We start from the raw sequence: 21,278 nt of genomic DNA on the forward strand, positions 1-21,278 counted from the left end.
GCTTTTTAATATATTGAATAAACCATTGTTGCACAATAGTGGGGCAAGTTGTCACAATCGAACCTGCCTTTAAACAGTCTAATAATTTCAGCCTAATTTAAACAGTAAAGAGTCAAAGCAAATCACGAAACAGAAAACTGTTAAAGGTAACGAAGAAGAAGAATAAAAAAATATTTATTCATTTCATAAATCTAAGTTTAGTTTAGTTTAACTTGATGTACTAAAAGAACTAAAAAGTAATTAAAAATGAATAAAAGCTATGAAATTACAAAAAAAACAACTGAATGACAAAAACAAAACTAAAACTAAAATATAAAATATTAAAATAAAAACTCAAAATATTAACAAAAATTCCAAAATTATTGGAATGATACTAAAACAACAGTGATTCACTGTAAAAAAAAGAAAGAAAAATACACATATATATATATATATATACATACACCTTTACCAGCATCTTTGGACCATGTAGAGTCCTGACTTGTTTAAAATATTCAAAATTATTAATTATCGAAGGGAAGATATTAATAAATCAAGGGGAAAATACACATCTTATCCCTTCCCTAGACATCCTAATTGGTCATCCAAGGCTTTAGATTTCATTAAGGCTGGGGAAATCTCTGGAAGATTCTGTAGTCTCATTAAGACGAGGGTTGATCTCCGTGTCAGTCAGTCTCAGGAGTATTAACCTGGCCAGCTGGCTTTAAGGAAACCATCACAGGCCGAGACTTTCCTGTACCGAACCGCCGCGAGCCACGATAACACGAGGAAGCCACGTTTAAAACAATTAATAAAGAGTCTGAGTAGTTTGTTGCCAGTTTGAGGTCAAGTGTGGCATCGTTTGATGAGGTCAGTTCTGAGTCTAATGAGCTACATGGGGTCAATTTAGAGTAATTATGAGCAGGTAAAGCCAATCTATTATACAGTCAGTTAATAAACACCAACAGTGAATTCATCAGTGATGAATCTTTTCATATTTAGAGCTTTGGAATTTTTTTTGGAAAGTTTGTATATGGTCTCAAATAATTCAATATGCTAAGCAAACAAATTTTATTTTTAATAAAATTTAAATTAATATATATATATATATATATATATATATATATATACACACACACACACAAATGAGAACAAACACAACAGAATTGCTAAAAATGGAAAATATAAAAATAAAAGCTGATTCTAAATATTAACAATACTAAAAAAAATATGAAACGGCAATAAATTACATTTTAAAAATATTACAAAATTTTCAAATATTAAAAAAGACACTTGTTTAGTTGCTACACTGAATTTGATGCTATTTGTCAGCGATGTAGCAGGTCATTAATTCACGCACATGGCAAACAATAACAAGACTCCTTTAAAACTTCAATGCCTTACACTGATTCTAAAGAATGACCTGTTTGTGTTATCAGCAATACAACACTCTATCTCTCTGTACGCCTGCTTATGCTGATCATCTTTGTGAAGCACTGAAGGCATTTGGCTGCACATCTTAACACACGGTGTGTTGTCTTTGTGAAGTTGCGGATTAAAGGACACTTTCAGTAGGTCGCCATTATTATTTAGACAAAAGAGTGTTGAAAGGACATTCTGTCGGTGCTTCATTAGCGCAGGCCTCCCTCTGTGGCCAAACCACGGCCAGCGTTTAGTGCAATTACCCCGGCAGAGAACAACTGTCAATCATCCTTAAAGGGGAAGGATTCCAATTATTAAACCTCTTAAGTCTTTTCCTCTCGCCACCGGCTCTCTGCGCGTCAGGCCAGTTTGCATGGCTTCATCCTAAAGATCAAGACCTCCATATGCTGCGCGAATGGGACGTATCTGAGTGCTTCGGAATTTACGCTCACTTTTGGGATGCGAGAAATAGTCGTTAACGGTCATTTTACAGTCTGAAGCAGGTGCACTGTGGGTAAAAAGTTGCGGTGTGTCATTTGCGGCAATGCTTGGAGGCGAAGACAACCCTGAGTGATTCTGACGAGTTGGAAATTTGAAGAAAAGGTGCGTGGAGCTTAGTTTTCTGATTTAAAGATTCCTTGATTCATTTAGATTTACTTTGCATTTCAGTTACCTTTAAAATAGGTGAATAAGACTTCATATTTACTTCTATTTGTGTATTTAAAGCATATACGTTTTAAAATGCAACACACAGTACTTTTGGTTGTTAGCACAATAGTTAATTATCTATTGGTTGAATAGATGTCTATATGTACATTCAACAGGTATGAAAAAATTAAATATGACATATTATATAGCACAACTGCTCACAAACTTTAAAAAATGACATTTCTAAGATTCTAGAAAACTCTAAAACTTAATGAATGTGCCACCATAGGTTTACGACCAGGCCTGCATGATTCTGATAAACCAAGACATTGATGGAAATAAGTGCAAAGTTTTGTCTTCTATTTGATTGAGTGATTTTTAATTTGTAAACTAGAGTTAGATTTGAAATCTGAGCATCATTTCTGAATCTAGATGAGATATATGTGATATTACTAGAGCGTTTTTGCTCAGGACAAACATATGAAATATAAATAAGCTAAATTCACCATTCAAGACAGATATAGATAGATTTGATTCCTACGGGTTTATTATATTGTATATTATATTATTATTTTTTAAATGATCAAATTTAATTTATGGAAAACTGTGAAGTTTAGTCTTCTATTTGAGCCTAATTAAATTACTTTTTAATTTAAATGAGATTTAATGAGAATCTAATAGTAACATCACTACCTCACAGAAACTAAACAAATAAGACATTAATCTGTAATTGTATTTATAATGCATATACATTTTAACATGATACATGCTTTTGGTTGATTGCAAAGAATTACTTAACTTTATTAACGCTTTTACTTTAAAGTGTGTTTTTCAACTGACTCAAATTGAAGCAGAAATTCAATTAGTAAAACTAAAAAAAAATGTGCAAACACAGGCCTGAAATAAGGATTCACTGACAGTACAGTTGCTGTGTTAAGATGCTTTAGACAGGCAAAAGGGTTGAAAATGACAGTTGAGAACATGTAAAGACAACTGACCTCATGCACAATGAGTTTCTGTCATATTCCATGTATATCATTCAGTAACAATCAATGCAGGAGAATAAAGCATCCAAACTCTGTGTCTTAGTTGTCTTTTAGTGAAAATAATGAAGCATGTAAACCATAAAAGGCCAGAACCGCTGCTTTATCAAGCTTAACTTGTCAAATGCAATGTTTTTTGGAGAAAACAGTCATCATACTAAATGTTGTAGGAATGTATAACGGATTTGAGCAGAATATTAATACTTGGATAACTAAATGCATTATTTTTATAATTTGTAGAAAATACAAAAGATAATTTGTGATTTTTTCTTTCCTATGGATTTAATATATCATATTTTTTCATTCTTACTAAAAAAAAATATTATTTTAAAGGCTTTTTAATTTTTTTACAATTATAATTGTAACGGGGCTGACGAGATGTGAGACGTGTGGATCCATCTGCAAGCTTTTATTAGAGAGACGTGGTAAACAGGCAGGGTCAAACAATGGCAAACAGGTATATGGCGGGCAAAACAAGAATAGTCCTAGGGCTAGCGTAGGTCACCGATCGGCAGACAGAATCACAGGGGCGAGACGAGAGGGAAAAAAAACAGAAAAACAGGCAAAGATCAAAAACAGGCAAGGCAAAACAAGGAAAACACGGAGACTCGGAAAGGGGTACAGGCTAAACAATACTCAGCAGAGAAAGGTGGTTAGAGTGGGTGTTATATAGTGAATGAGGTAATTAGAAACAGCTGTGTGCAATGAGTGCAATCAGGGCAGTGTGCAAAGAATGATGGGAAATGTAGTCCGGGGTGCTATGCAATAGTTTGTGTAGTGCGAGAGTCAATGTAATGGAAAGTGTGACATCTGGTGGTGAATAAACGGAAGTCCATGAACCGAATTCGTGACAATAATGAATTAAATTATTTACATTTAATTAAATTATTTTTTTACATTTTCAAATAATCGAAAAATACATAAAAAGGAACAGATACTGTCAGCACTGCTCTATATGCAGACTTTATGATAACACAAATAGTTGCCATCCAATATATAGCAATAAAATGAATGTGGAGAGCAGCTCAAAACATTTGATGAAATATGGCCTTATTATATTATATTTGACAGTATTATATTATATTATGATTTTTTCTTTTTTATTGCATTTCCAAAACAAGAAACCATAATATGTGACCCTGGACCACAAAACCAGTCATAAGGGTCAATTTTTCAAAACTGAGATTTATACACCATCTCAAAGCTGAATACAACTATACAACTATACAAAGAGATACAACTATTTGAAAATCTGGAATCTGAGGGTGCAAACAAATCTAAATATTGAGAAAATCTTCTTTAAAGTTGTCCAAATGAAGTTCTTAGCAATGCATATTACTAATCAAAAATTAAGTTTTAATATATTTACGGTAGGAAATTTACAAAATATCTTCATGGAACATGATCTTTACTTAATATCCTAATGATTTTTGGCATAAAAGAAAAATCAGCAATTTTGACCCATACAATGTATTTTTGGCTATTGCTACAAATATACCCCAGCGACTCAACACTGCATTTGTGCTCCAAGGTCACATATGTTAAACCATAACAAACATACAATCAATATCCAATTATTTTTACATTAGAAAACACAAAAACAAATAAAGTATGACCAATATCACAAGCAGTGACAACTTTTGGCCGTAAATACGACTGTGCTTTACCTGATTTTGTCAAATAATGTTGCACTGACCATGACAAAAAGTAAAAAATATTAACCCCTTTTTGATGTCTTTAAAGTCTTATTAACCCCTGCTTTTCTCGAACAGATCTTTGAAAGGGAATCTCTGCCACAAACTGGAACCAGATTCTCTTTTGGACATAACTTGCACACGTTTCCTTGAGGAGACTTACCGTAAGGGCAGATTGGATGCATTTGTCACCGGATACGATGGACATGGTGGATGATGGCTGCCTCTCAACGGACAACTACCATGATCTGGGTAAAGGGGGCGCTTCGGGGATGGGAGGCCGCGTGCACAGCATCGACGTGATTCTGGGCTTCAGTAAAGACCAGGATCCTCTGCTCAACCCGGTCGGGCCTGTCGGCACACACAAAGTGGACGGAGCAGATCTGGGAGAAGAGGAGAAACAAGTGACCTCTGACCCCTACGGCCACCTGCAAAGTCTTCCGGATAATTCACAGCAGTCAGCAGTGTATCACGGTGAGAATCGACAGGTTTACTAAATCACATCTCATTTTATAGAAAGTAAAAAGAATGTCACACATAAAGACACTACTTGCACAAAAAATATCTGAGTGGATTGTTCTTTACAATGCAAAACGCACTGTATACAATAATTAATGATGCATTTGCACATGCAAAACAGCATTATAGAGGATTCTACTTTCCTTCATGAGCTCCCGGTCTCTAGATTTGGCTTCTGAATCTCCTTCGATGTAAGTCTGTGGGTTTTTCCACCTGAGGCCTTTAATTTAACAGCACACCTTTCCCCAAACAAGACACTTGATTTGAAGACTCACTCATACTGTAAGAGATTAAATTTACACCAAAATGTAATTCTTAGGTTAGATTTGTTCAGATTTCTATGGAAGCCCGTTTTCGCCACTGAATAAAAAAAATTAAAAAGTAATTGCTACTTTTTATCTCACAATTCTGCCTTTTTTCTCCCAAATGCGAGTTTACATCTGACTTATTTTCTTAGAATTGTGAGATAGAAACTTGCAATTGTGAGAAATTAAGTCAAAATCGCGTGATATAAACTCACAATTGAGTTAGAGTTTCACAGGCCTAATAACAAATAATGAAACAAGCTTACAAACTACAGCTCTAATTAAACCTGTAGACATCAGTGTCACTGCAGCTGGTGTATCTAGTTTATGAAAGTTGTGTACAGCACGACGTTTAACACTTGCTAACATCAAACTAGTGGTTTTATTCTAATCCTGCCTGTCTTAATTAGATTCAACCTCACCTCAACATGTGGCGCGGTTTGCTCTTAGCCATTTCTGCGAAATGAAAATCTCTGCTGTTGTGTTGTCAGGCTGCTTGGCCACTCTTGGGCGAAACGCTGCAGTATTGAGTGAACCTCTTAACGGCTGGATTAGCAGTCTTGGCCACATGAGGTCTACAGGTTTAACCGGTGACATCTGCGTGCTGGATTACTGGGAGGATTTACGTACCATGACAGAAGTGATGGAACTCCCAAATCTTTATGAATTCATAAAATCGAAAGGTTAACATCTGACTCCATCACTGCACCATTTGGTAAAGGCAAAAGAACATGTAAGTAGCTTTATTAATGGTGCTTTTAAAGGGATAGTTCATCCAAAAATGAAAATTCTGCCATCATTTAATCACTGTCATGTTGTTCCAAACCGGTATGAGTTTCTTTCTTCGGTTGAACACAAAATAAAATATTTTGAAGAATGTTGGCTACGAAACAATTGACGGTAGCCATTGACTTCCATACAGTTTTTTCCATATTATGGAAGTCAATGGGTACCGTCGACTGTTTTTTTTTCTCAACACTCATCAAAATGTTTTCTTTTGTGATCAACAGATCAGATAAATACATGATGAAAGAATTTCATTTTTGGGTGATCTATCCCTTTAAGGCAGTGACATCTGCGTGCTGGATTACTGGGAGGATTTACGTACCATGACAGAAGTGATGGAACTCCCAAATCTTTAGGAATTCATAAAATCGAAAGGTTAACATCTGACTCCATCACTGCACCATTTGGTAAAGGCAAAAGAACATGTAAGTAGCTTTATTAATGGTGCTTTTAAAGGGATAGTTCATCCAAAAATGAAAATTCTGCCATCATTTAATCACTGTCATGTTGTTCCAAACCGGTATGAGTTTCTTTCTTCGGTTGAACACAAAATAAAATATTTTGAAGAATGTTGGCTACGAAACAATTGACGGTAGCCATTGACTTCCATACAGTTTTTTCCATATTATGGAAGTCAATGGGTACCGTCGACTGTTTTTTTTTCTCAACACTCATCAAAATGTTTTCTTTTGTGATCAACAGATCAGATAAATACATGATGAAAGAATTTCATTTTTGGGTGATCTATCCCTTTAAGGCTCCACGTTTTAACTTTAAAATGTACCTTATCCCACAACGATTGATTCCACAATAATAATGTGTCTTGTTGAGGAGAACTCTGCTGTTACTTTATAAGTGATCAGATGCACCATTTTTGTTTACCTGTTGAATGATAAAACAGGCGAAACAAATCACACAGACTTAAATTTAAAGCGTCTATCATAAATATATCAGAGTAGCACAGTACTTCATAAAAAGTTATATGCACCTAAAAGAGATAAAGAAACATGCAAGAATGAGAAAATAAAGAGTGGGATGTGTGTGATGTTAAACAGAGTTACCTGTCTCTCTCAGACAGCATGCAATTGCGAATTCAGATCTCTTTTGCGTCTTATTGCACTTCAATTGTCAAATACACACACAATTATGTCAAAATGCCCGTCATGTGGAGTATTCACGTAAACACAGTTAGTTATGTGTTAAATAAATGTAAACAAGTTGGGTGAAAACCGGATGTGTTTCAGTATATTGGAGACGGTCTTAAAGGGCCAGCTGTCTTATTTACCTGCTGCTGTCTGTCATTAATGTTAATCAAACAACAAAAGACAGCGAAAATCACTTACTGATCTTGATTTAATTACTTTTGGATCTTTACTAAGAATCAATTCATATGCATATGTGACTATGCAGTATTTTAGTTACTCATCATAATTCAATTTCTGTAGTATGTATTTTTTAATAGAGTAAACGTTAAATAAACCTACTGTAGTGTAGCTGAAAAACGTAAGTTTATTTAATTTGTATTTTTGTTCTATTGTATTTGTAATTTGCTTCTTTTTTCTTATTTTTAATAACATAAATAAAAAAAATGTAATAACAAAATAAAAATAGCTATATGGAGATGCATATACAGTAGATTACGTAAAATAACATTTCTCATATCGTGAGATTTTGGTCATAATAGTAACTAATTTCGTAGCAACACCCAAGAAAATATCCCAGCAACCACCCTAGCAACTACATAAAAACAGATTAAAACCCATTAGCAACCCATTAATTCTTTAATTAACTTTACAAGGGTACCTGGCAAATAAAGAGCACTCCGTTTACCCTGTGCTGTAGATACTGGACTTTACTCCACAGAGAAGTGCGACGCAGATTTGGGAGATCCACGGAGCAATGTGGAGAGCGACAGTCGCTCACCGGACGCTCCTGATGAGGATCAACCTAAAAAGAAACACAGACGCAACAGAACCACCTTCACCACCTATCAGTTACACGAGCTGGAGCGTGCTTTTGAGAAATCCCACTACCCAGATGTGTACAGCCGAGAAGAGCTGGCTATGAAAGTCAACCTCCCAGAAGTTCGCGTTCAGGTGAGCTTTGGGTGATACAAGCTGGGTCACTTAATGGTATTAGATAGACACAGTGATCAATGTAATTGTATTCCATTACAACCTTGACATTGGGGTTATTTGTTATGGACTTATGTTGAAAGGGTATTACAAGGTGAAGCTGTTTAACAAGGGGGTTTTGATTCAGTGAAGAGAATCTGGTTTGTTAAACTGATAAAGCTACATCTGTTAAACCTGTAAAGAAGGGAATGATGGGTGGATTTCAATCCGACTTTACTGAAACTGAGAGCAGTGTTGAGGAGTAACTATAGTTACATGTAACAGCATTATGTACACACACACACACAATGTTTCAGGAGTTTAGGACACAGAATTGGACACATGCTTATTCGATAACTTCTATTTCCTATTTGGGTTTATGTGTATGCTTAATTTTTTTCCAAGTAATTGTTAGATGCCAGTGTTTCCTGTCAGAGCAAAGATTTGAATTCAAAAACAATATCATAGCTATCAAACTACTTCTTGTTATGATTTTAAATCGTAGTAAAAAGAGGTGCTAAAATCAGATTTTGTGGTGTTGTGCTTTAAAATGATTATAATCTTAATTCAAGTGATGAAGGATTTTGAAAGACTGACAGTAATCAGTGTCGAGTACTACTGTAAGGTTAACCCTGTCTGCTTTAAATGTTTAAAAATGATTAACAGTTCAAAACATTTGTTAGAAATTTATAAAAGTAATCAAAAATGACTCAAATGTAATCAATTACATTACTTTAATAAAGATGTTTCAGGAGTTTAGGACACAGAATTGGACACATGCTTATTCAATAACTTCTATTTCCTATTTGGGTTTATGTGTATGCTTAATTTTTTTCCAAGTAATTGTTAGATGCCAGTGTTTCCTGTCAGAGCAAAGATTTGAATTCAAAAACAATATCATAGCTATCAAACTACTTCTTATGATTTTAAATCGTAGTAAAAAGAGGTGCTAAAATCAGATTTTGTGGTGTTGTGCTTTAAAATTATTATAATCTTAATTCAAGTGATGAAGGATTTTGAAAGACTGACAGTAATCAGTGTCGAGTACTACTGTAAGGTTAACCCTGTCTGCTTTAAATGTTTAAAAATGATTAACAGTTGAAAACATTGGTTAGAAATTTATAAAAGTAATCAAAAATGACTCAAATGTAATCAATTACATTACTTTAATAAAGTATTTGAAATAGTTACACTACTTATTACATTTTAAATAGGGTAACTTGTAATCTGTAACCTGTTACATTTCCAAAGTAACCTTCCCAACACTGATTGAGGTTAAGGAATATTCTGATATGTAATGCCAACTTAAAAAAAACAAAAAAAAACAGATAAATTACATTTTGCTCAGAAATATGCCACATTACAGGTTTTGAATGCCTTCTCATGACTAGAACATGCACTACAGTTAATTATCCATCACTTTGACAGGATTGGTTAGACATTTTCCATCAGTAAAATACAGTAACACTTGATATCTTTAATGTGACACTGACATAATAAGAGCTTATGTGGCAAGAGCTTTTTACGCGAACTCTTTCTTTGTTGAGGGATCTTTCTTTTTTATTTTGCTCTCACCTAGAATATACACTCTAAAAAATGCTGGGTTGTTTCAACCCAATGTTGGGTCAAATATGGACTAACCCAACTGTTGGGTTAAATTTTGGTTACATTTTTAAATTAACTTTTTAACCCAACAGTTGGGTTAGTCCATATTTGACCCAACATTGGGTTGAAACAACCCAGCATTTTTTAGAGTGTATATTCCAGGTGAGAGCAAAATAAAAAAGAAGGATCCCTCAACAAAGAAAGAGTTCGCGTAAAAAGCTCTTGCCACATAAGCTCTTATTATGTCAGTGTCACATTAAAGATATCAAGTGTTACTGTATTTTACTGATGGAAAATGTCTAACCAATCCTGTCAAAGTGATGGATAATTAACTGTAGTGCATGTTCTAGTCATGAGAAGGCATTCAAAACCTGTAATGTGGCATATTTCTGAGCAAAATGTAATTTATCTGTTTTTTTTTGTTTTTTTTAAGTTGGCATTACATATCAGAATATTCCTTAACCTCAATCAGTGTTGGGAAGGTTACTTTGGAAATGTAACAGGTTACAGATTACAAGTTACCCTATTTAAAATGTAATAAGTAGTGTAACTATTTCAAATACTTTATTAAAGTAATGTAATTGATTACATTTGAGTCATTTTTGATTACTTTTATAAATTTCTAACAAATGTTTTGAACTGTTAATCATTTTTAAACATTTAAAGCAGACAGGGTTAACCTTACAGTAGTACTCGACACTGATTACTGTCAGTCTTTCAAAATCCTTCATCACTTGAATTAAGATTATAATAATTTTAAAGCACAACACCACAAAATCTGATTTTAGCACCTCTTTTTACTACGATTTAAAATCATAAGAAGTAGTTTGATAGCTATGATATTGTTTTTGAATTCAAATCTTTGCTCTGACAGGAAACACTGGCATCTAACAATTACTTGGAAAAAAATTAAGCATACACATAAACCCAAATAGGAAATAGAAGTTATTGAATAAGCATGTGTCCAATTCTGTGTCCTAAACTCCTGAAACATTGTGTGTGTGTGTACATAATGCTGTTACATGTAACTATAGTTACTCCTCAACACTGCTCTCAGTTTCAGTAAAGTCGGATTGAAATCCACCCATCATTCCCTTCTTTACAGGTTTAACAGATGTAGCTTTATCAGTTTAACAAACCAGATTCTCTTCACTGAATCAAAACCCCCTTGTTAAACAGCTTCACCTTGTAATACCCTTTCAACATAAGTCCATAACAAATAACCCCAATGTCAAGGTTGTAATGGAATACAATTACATTGATCACTGTGTCTATCTAATACCATTAAGTGACCCAGCTTGTATCACCCAAAGCTCACCTGAACGCGAACTTCTGGGAGGTTGACTTTCATAGCCAGCTCTTCTCGGCTGTACACATCTGGGTAGTGGGATTTCTCAAAAGCACGCTCCAGCTCGTGTAACTGATAGGTGGTGAAGGTGGTTCTGTTGCGTCTGTGTTTCTTTTTAGGTTGATCCTCATCAGGAGCGTCCGGTGAGCGACTGTCGCTCTCCACATTGCTCCGTGGATCTCCCAAATCTGCGTCGCACTTCTCTGTGGAGTAAAGTCCAGTATCTACAGCACAGGGTAAACGGAGTGCTCTTTATTTGCCAGGTACCCTTGTAAAGTTAATTAAAGAATTAATGGGTTGCTAATGGGTTTTAATCTGTTTTTATGTAGTTGCTAGGGTGGTTGCTGGGATATTTTCTTGGGTGTTGCTACGAAATTAGTTACTATTATGACCAAAATCTCACGATATGAGAAATGTTATTTTACGTAATCTACTGTATATGCATCTCCATATAGCTATTTTTATTTTGTTATTACATTTTTTTTATTTATGTTATTAAAAATAAGAAAAAAGAAGCAAATTACAAATACAATAGAACAAAAATACAAATTAAATAAACTTACGTTTTTCAGCTACACTACAGTAGGTTTATTTAACGTTTACTCTATTAAAAAATACATACTACAGAAATTGAATTATGATGAGTAACTAAAATACTGCATAGTCACATATGCATATGGATTGATTCTTAGTAAAGATCCAAAAGTAATTAAATCAAGATCAGTAAGTGATTTTCTCTGTCTTTTGTTGTTTGATTAACATTAATGACAGACAGCAGCAGGTAAATAAGACAGCTGGCCCTTTAAGACCGTCTCCAATATACTGAAACACATCCGGTTTTCACCCAACTTGTTTACATTTATTTAACACATAACTAACTGTGTTTACGTGAATACTCCACATGACGGGCATTTTGACATAATTGTGTGTGTATTTGACAATTGAAGTGCAATAAGACGCAAAAGAGATCTGAATTCGCAATTGCATGCTGTCTGAGAGAGACAGGTAACTCTGTTTAACATCACACACATCCCACTCTTTATTTTCTCATTCTTGCATGTTTCTTTATCTCTTTTAGGTGCATATAACTTTTTATGAAGTACTGTGCTACTCTGATATATTTATGATAGACGCTTTAAATTTAAGTCTGTGTGATTTGTTTCGCCTGTTTTATCATTCAACAGGTAAACAAAAATGGTGCATCTGATCACTTATAAAGTAACAGCAGAGTTCTCCTCAACAAGACACATTATTATTGTGGAATCAATCGTTGTGGGATAAGGTACATTTTAAAGTTAAAACGTGGAGCCTTAAAGGGATAGATCACCCAAAAATGAAATTCTTTCATCATGTATTTATCTGATCTGTTGATCACAAAAGAAAACATTTTGATGAGTGTTGAGAAAAAAAAACAGTCGACGGTACCCATTGACTTCCATAATATGGAAAAAACTGTATGGAAGTCAATGGCTACCGTCAATTGTTTCGTAGCCAACATTCTTCAAAATATTTTATTTTGTGTTCAACCGAAGAAAGAAACTCATACCGGTTTGGAACAACATGACAGTGATTAAATGATGGCAGAATTTTCATTTTTGGATGAACTATCCCTTTAAAAGCACCATTAATAAAGCTACTTACATGTTCTTTTGCCTTTACCAAATGGTGCAGTGATGGAGTCAGATGTTAACCTTTCGATTTTATGAATTCATAAAGATTTGGGAGTTCCATCACTTCTGTCATGGTACGTAAATCCTCCCAGTAATCCAGCACGCAGATGTCACCGGTTAAACCTGTAGACCTCATGTGGCCAAGTACAACAATAACATTTTAATGTATGTTAGCATGAGACTGGTAGAATCACATACCAATGTTGTTTGTGCAAAGTTACATTCAGTCATTCAACTTACACTATGTCAAAACCGTGCAACCTTGTAACTTTTGCATAATGTCCAAGCAAGGATACCAGAAAGGCATCCAACTCTTGGCAAGCTCCATCTATAAGTAGTAGTATGTTGGTACAGGACGCTCAGTGACCTAGAAAAGTATCTCAACAACAAACATTTTCATTCAAGTTCATTCATTTGTGCTTTTAAACTCTCCACTCACCTCATAGTCAAAGTTTCTATGGCAGTCAACATTACGAGGTTGAGTCTAAACAGTTCTCGACTTTGTCCTATTGTACAGGTTTGGTTCCAGAATCGGCGTGCAAAATGGCGGCGACAAGAAAAAATGGACATGGGAAGCATGAAGCTCCATGACTCGCCTATGCTGTCCTTCAACCGACCGGCCATGGTGCCCAACGTAGGGCCAATGACTAACTCTCTTCCTCTGGACCCCTGGTTGTCCTCGCCGCTCTCCAGTGCCACTCCCATGCACAGCATCCCGGGTTTCATGGGACCCGGCCAAAGCCTCCAGCCCACCTATACGGGCCACCCCGGCTTCCTGAACACTTCTCCAGGCATGGTGCAGGGAATGCAACCCATGCCACCACCTCCTTACCAGTGTCCTCCAGCATTTAATGACAAATACCCACTGGAAGACGTGGACCGCAGCGGCTCTAGCATCGCAGCTTTGAGGATGAAGGCCAAGGAGCACATTCAATCCATGGACAAAACCTGGCAACCCATGTAATGGGAAAATGGGGAGCGTTATAGTATTTTATTGGGATCTCATAGACATTTGGATGCATTTTTAAAAATGACCAGTATCGCAACATTAGGATTAGGGTTCACCCGAATGCCATTGGCGAGATCTGGAAATGTGAAGTATTGAAAGCTTGTTCTCATTTTATAGCTTCTGGCCAATAAGACAAAACACAGTTTGATTTGAAGGACCTTTGAGAATATTTTCATAACACAATTTATGCTTGGATTTACGCCGATGGTCAAACCTGCTTGGTGAATTGGTTTCATTTTGGGTTGCCAAGTCTGCAGTTTTTTCCACAGAATAGGGCTACTTCTGCACTGTTGCTGCGAGTTGTTTTTAGTCCACAGTTTAAAGCGATCTCTTCCACCCCGGAATGCAATTAGAATAGCAATTGGGCTGTATTTTTTGTATAGACCTGGCAACCATGACAACAACACACAGACTGTTTGGGATCGTGGCATCTACAGTAAGCCGTTTCTTACTTCGTACCCGCAAATGTCGAGCTCCGTAGGATTCTGGGTTTCAGTCGGTGCCAAGCTTCTCTGCTCCTCCAGGTTGAAGACTCGCAATAGCAAGTTTGGCCCGTTGGCAAATTAACAGGACAGCGCAGCTCAGCACAACTGATACCTCAATGCCTGTTCAGAGGTTACATTCATGTTCTACCATCTAGACATGAGAAATGATTTGAAGAAATCACTTGACTTTGATTTAAAAGAAATGACTTTGATCGAATAAACTTAAACCTAGATACAGAATGACTTTTGAATTGTAACTTTAAATGAGTAGCTGCATTATCAAGCCATGGTGTGAAGACTATTTCTAATTCAATAGCACATATTTCACCCGTGCCACAGTCCTGTTTGCCATTCAACATGATCATATAATCATATAAAATGAGTCTGAGGTTTAACTTTTCAGTGTCTGTGGGGTCTGTTTCAAGCACTGATGGTCAAATGTCTCAAAAGGTGAATTTTATGAAGAAAGTCTGTTATATTTCACCCCAAAAACAAGAGGACAGTATAAGAAATTATATATTTGCACAAAGAAAATTAAGCCAATTTTATTATGTATTTTTGATCCAAAATTCTCATTACTGTAACATCCCATATATATATATATATATATATATATATATATATATATATATATATATATAAATACATATAATATAAAATATATATACCTTCAAAAAACAGTCTTCCAATCATATTAAATAATCTTAAATTAAATTCAAGGAGTACTACAATTTGAATGAAATGCTATTAAATATTAAGAGCATTATTAATATTAAATAATTATTTATATTAAAAATATTTAATAATGCTTTTTTGTAAATTTCCTTTGCTTTTGGGCTGAAATATGACCTGGGCACTTCACATTTTTCAGACTCTTCCCAGAAATGGAAGTTGATTTTCACTTTGCATAATTTGATGTCTTAATTAAAGATGAAGTATTAGTATTATGAAATTGAAAATATCTTCAGTATTTAAATCAAAGTGTCACAGCTTACCCCAAATCACACATCCGCAGCCAACAAACATACTGCATGGTAATTTGGTCCAGCGGTAAGAGCCTTTGTTGTTTTTGGCACTGTCCACATTAAGGGGTGTTAAGAGATCCTGAAACGAAGGAAGTACAACAAAAAAAAGAATAACAGGGAATGTATGACATCCACAAGTGCTTAGCAGAAGCATTTGCAATGCATTCGAATAGTATTTTGGACAGAAGTCACACTAAAAATTAATGTCATTGCATTAAATTAGAAAATATCAAAGCAATTGACATTTATGTTAAATAAAGATAGTTGAGCACACCTTTCCAGCAAAACATTTGACAAAAACAAGTGATAAAACAACAGATCTAGAAAAAATGATGACTAAAAAGCACCATCTTATTAGAATTAATTGAGCAAAAATGATTGAAAAAATGATTGCAGACAATTGAATGACATTTACACATACTGTCTAAGGAGTGATTTCTCAGTACTGCTTTTTTTCGGACTTGTCATCAGCATAGAAGCTTTGTGAGGTCGTTAGTGGATTGTGTCGCTGTCGTAGCAGGTGTGTGTGTGTGTGTGTGAGGACGCGGAATGAGCGGCTCCCCGCCAGGACTCTTCATTGTTTAAGGTTATCGATCGCCCCCTCTCTGCTCTGAACTAACAGACAGGTGTCAGAACTGCTGCACGTCATTTAAATGTGCAAACGCTGTCCTTTCAATCGATTTGAGAAACAAACTGTGTCTTATCATATTCCTTTTCAGTTCTAACCGATGGTATCATGATAAGTTGAATACTTTGTGGACTCTGTAACTATGCAAAGAGGGAAAAGAAATACATATCATGATCCATTATACACATTTTTTTACGCACTGTGATGCAAAATGGTACAAAACAAAAGCTTGAACTTGGATGCAAAAACATTATTGATTCTACAGTATGTTTGACATTTTGTTTATTTTGTAGGCGTGTATTCAAGAGTATAATTAATAAAATAGAGTTCTTATTAAAGCACGGTTTATGAATTTTTGTGAACTGTGATGAAGCCAAAAAGATAGTATTTTCTTTAAAGATGTGTACACTTAGACCTCATAGGAGTCACAATCGTTGCAGCTTTATCATTGCATGCATATAAATTGTCTTTATGTTTGTTACAGTGCTTTTGGGGTGGGACATTTGAATGTTATTAAATATGTCTTTAGATTTTTTTTGAGATAAAGTTGTTGAATTTTTTGCACTAACAATTGGAATAAAGATGAATGATTAAAATGCATGACTGGTTAACTTTTTTAGTTAATATAAAGATATGGCACTAACAGGGAGCTCATTCAAAATGTTAATTAAATGTAAGTTTATATCTAAACACTATGTGAAAATATTTTGCCAAAGTACTACATGTGCAAATTAACTAGTTTTGGTCAAAAATATAATTTAATATTACTAACAAAATTCTAATGATAAATCAAATATTGTAAAATATTCTCTCATTGCTCACATAATATTGTAAATCACATGCTCAAATGCAACAATTTAGTTATTTTCAGGTAAACTATAACTAAAAGAAAAGGAAATAGCAATCATGTATGAGATTTTTAATATCAATCCACTGCAACACTGTCAAAATTAAAAAATATAACGCAATGCCCAAATGATCAATCATATTACTGATATCATTTGAGCAGTGTTTAAGTTTAACTTTTTTTTAAACAAGAATTTTTTATATCTATAAAGGAACAGTTCACTCATAAATGAAAATGTGCTGAAAGTGTGCTCACCCTCAGGCCATCCAAGATGTAGATGAGTTTGTTTCTTCATCAGATTTGAAGAATTAGATCACTTGCTCACCAATGGATGCTCTGCAGTGAATGGGTGCCGTCAGAATGAGAGTCCAAACATCTGATGAAAACATCACAATAATCCACAAGTAAATAATAATGAAGACTTTTTTTAACTTCAAGCTGTTGCTTTGGCTAAAATATGAGTCTGCTATCCATAATATTGCTTTCTCCTGTGAAAAGTCATTTAGTCTGAATCGGGAGCGAAGCCTTCACAGATCAAGCATCATTTACATTTAGTCATTTAGCAGACACTTTTCTCCAAAGCAACTTACAAATGAGGACAATGGAAGCAATCAAAATCAACAAAAGAGCAATGATATGCAAGTGCTATAACAAGACTCAGTTAGCTTAACGCAGTACACGTAGCAAGGCTTTTAAAAAAGTTTTTTAATCATATAATAAATAAAAAGAAAACAAATAGATAGAATACAAAAAGATTATAAAAGCTAGTGTTAGATTTTTTTTTTTAAGAAAAACAAGCAGTTAGTAAATGAATAGAGTGCAAGTCTAAAAAGTCTTTTTTTAACAAGCCAAAACAGTCCAAAACAACTATAAACAATTATATGTGGGTGGATTTTGATGTGAGAGACAACAGGAGATGGGCTTTATCACTGGATTACTGACTCGTGTTTTGGCCAGTAGTGATGGATTAAAGTTAAAAATGCCTTAATGATGGATTTGTTTCTTACAAACACGCAGCTTTTGGCTTCACAAGACGTTAATTGATGGACTGGAGTGGCGTGGATTACTTGTGCATTATTGCTCTCATTCTGACGGCACCCATTCACTGCAAGAGCATCCATTGGTGAGCAAGTGATGCAATGCTACATTTCTACAAATCTGATGAAGAAACAAACTCATATACAGTTTGGATTGCTGGATAGTGAGCACATTTTCAGCAAAATTTTACCTTTAGATGAACTGTTTGTTTAAATATCACACATGAAACTGAGCTCTGAGCACGGAGCTCAACTAGGGACTGAAAGAGTTTTCCCCCTCATTAGTGAGCGTGTTCAGTGGCCCTGACTAGGTTGTGGGTGTAGTGGCTTGTCCTCGCCTGCCCTTGCAGGTTAACGGCACCAAGCCAGCCTGTTAAGAAGATGAGCCGGCCGTCCATCAGCCCTCCGCAGGGGACAGAGCGAGGGGGGGCGGCTCTTCACCCCTACGATCTTCAATGGTGTAAGAAAAATAATTTTGTTTTCCTTTTGAATTATACAGACATTTTATTTTCCTATTTACATTTTTTTTTCAAAATTAAGTAGTTTTATTCTTAAAACAAGAAAAATATCTGTCAAAGGGTAAGAAAAATAATCTTGTTCTCCCTTTGAACTGTACAGATTGACAGATGTTTTTTGTTTTAAGTTTAAACTCACTTAATTTGGACTTTTTTCTTTCTTTCAGAAAACAATACAATCTTGAATCATTTCGCTTCTCAAGTAAATGCATCTTGATTTAACAATGTTTAGATATTTGTACTGGAAAACAAGACAAAAATAATGAGTAAGAAAATTATTTTCTTGCAGTGAATATCGGCCACCCTATTCTCTAAAATTTAAGGTGGCCATATAAGACGGGTATGTTTTTTTCACATTAGCCAATGCCAATAATTAGAGTCTAAATATTGGCATTGGCTAATGTGAAAAAAACATATCCGTCTTCGTCAGGTAGAGCTGAAAACTGTTAAGATCTCTTTGCACAGACCACAAGAACTGCAACACGGACTGTGATTCACTGCTAAATGAGTGCTTTATTTTCCTGGCTCGGGCTCGGGTCTGATAATAATGAATTGATTGTGTGTGTTTTTCGGTCCTCACGCTGTGCAGGGATCTGGAACTTGGGATGTAGTTAACTCTCTGATTAGTGGAACATGCTCTACGGTGAAAATAATAAGGGAAGCAAGCGGAATTAATCGGGTTTGATTTCTACAGCTTTTCTATGTCCTCTTCACATGCCATAATGAGACGGTTTGGCATGGCGACAGGAGGGGGAGCGAGAACGTGCTTGACCATTGTTTTCCCTTTTTTGTGGCTTGTGAGGACATCCGGTATGTTTGAAATCACATGTTGCCATATTACTCGCACTATTTTTGCAGTACACTCTTAAAAATAAAGGTGCTTCACGATGCCATAGATGAACCTATTTGTCTAAAAGGTTCCGTAAAGAAGCTTTAACATCTGAAGAACCTTTCTGTTTCACAAAAGCTTCTTTGTGGCGAAAGAAGGTTCTTCAGATTACAAAAAGCTAAGAAAGAGATGGTTCTTTAAAGAACCTTTGACTGAATGGTTCTTTGTGGAACCAAAAATGGTTCTTCTATGGCATCGCTTGAAGAACCTTTTGAAGCACCTTTATTTTTAAGAGTGTATGCAGTGTGTATGCATGAAATGCATTGTGTGCAAACTTTGTACATGCATGGTAAAAACCAGACTAGCCCACTACATCTGCCAAAGAATTTAGTATATTCACAACAAACACAGAGTGAAATAATGCACTGCAGTGAACTTGACCTCCTATTTCCAATGTGAACTGGAAGCTAAAATATATTCAATTTCTTTCTGACTTGGATTTAAAATGCAAAACAATCGTATGTATTGCAAACATGCAACCCTCAAGAAAAATAGCATGGATATCTGTCATTAATTTAGCCTTAATTTAGTTTAGGCAAAAATGTGTAATCAATCTATCTAGAAAAATAGGCTGCAGTTCAACATTGGTTGGTTAACACATAATCACTAAATCATGAATGTACAAGCATGTACAAAAAAATACCCACATTCATAAATGCAAGTTTACAAAAGGCAAACCTCTTTTTATGGTGCTTGAAAAAGAGATTCAAATGTTTGTAGATGTGATGTCAAAACCTAAAAATAGTAAAGCAATTAAAACCATTAATATATGCTCCTCCTTTAACATTTTCACATGTTAAAAAAACAATAATAATAATAAATAATGGTGCTGACCTGCAAAGTATATTTTCTGTATTAAAATTTGCATTGTAACATGGAAATGTAAATATATGCATAATATGTATTTGTCTGTAAACTGATGCTTATGTACCCTCTTTTTGTTTTTTCCCCCCTTTTCTTTTTCCTTGTTCCTTCTTGTTGAGGCATGTGAAATGTTTTGTTATATAGTGAGATATGGCACTGTACATGCTACTTGTTGACAATAAAGCATTATAAAAATACCTGATCACAGAGTCACAGCGCCATCTACAACTGCTCAATTGAACTGCACTAACAACGCAACTGTCCAATATGCACGAGTCCCCACTAAATAACGTAGCTGCTGTTCCAACCAAGCAAAAATGATTTGTTTAACCCAAACTAAAGAATAATAATGTGCATTTGATTAGATATAACTGCAGTAAAAGATTATGACTGCAGTAAAAGATTATGAGATGCATTATTTGAATGCTTGGCCAAAGAGATGTGTCTTTAATCTAGATTTAAACAGAGAGAGTGTGTCTGAACCCCGAACGGTATCAGGAAGGCTATTCCAGAGTTTGGGAGCCAAATGCGAAAAATGAAACAGAGTGAAACAGGATATTCAGTGTGTGAACATGTAAGGACTGGGAGTTGATTTTATCCACTGGGAATTTAATGCAAGTCTAAATTGCATTGTTGCATTGCTTTATATTATTGAGATAGTTTTGCAGTGTGCATCTGTGCATGCTTTATGGGCTAATCATTGCAACACAAGGCGATTTTGTGACTGTTCACATAATTCATGAATAATGTGAAACTGATGCTGCCACAAGTAGGCTATGATTCGACAGGTAATAATTACTTTTAAAGGGTTAGATTAAAAATGAAAAGTAAAATTTACTTACCCTC

General features: G+C 35.0%; 1 protein-coding gene across 1 annotated transcript; it reads left to right on the forward strand.

Moving 5' to 3' along the window:
* The first annotated feature begins 1,275 nt into the window (after nucleotides 1-1,275).
* LOC107552715 (retinal homeobox protein Rx2) lies at nucleotides 1,276-15,160 on the forward strand. The gene is made up of 4 exons (XM_016234679.1): nucleotides 1,276-2,004; nucleotides 4,865-5,260; nucleotides 8,239-8,492; nucleotides 13,651-15,160. Exons 2-4 carry the CDS (start codon nucleotides 4,966-4,968, stop codon nucleotides 14,095-14,097), a joined length of 996 nt encoding a protein of 331 aa, XP_016090165.1. The 5' UTR covers nucleotides 1,276-2,004; nucleotides 4,865-4,965; the 3' UTR covers nucleotides 14,098-15,160.
* The last annotated feature ends 6,118 nt before the right edge of the window (nucleotides 15,161-21,278 follow it).

Source organism: Sinocyclocheilus grahami, unplaced genomic scaffold, assembly GCF_001515645.1.
Source record: "Sinocyclocheilus grahami isolate Dianchi unplaced genomic scaffold, SAMN03320097.WGS_v1.1 scaffold456.1, whole genome shotgun sequence".
NCBI classification, from domain to species: Eukaryota; Metazoa; Chordata; class Actinopteri; order Cypriniformes; family Cyprinidae; genus Sinocyclocheilus; species Sinocyclocheilus grahami.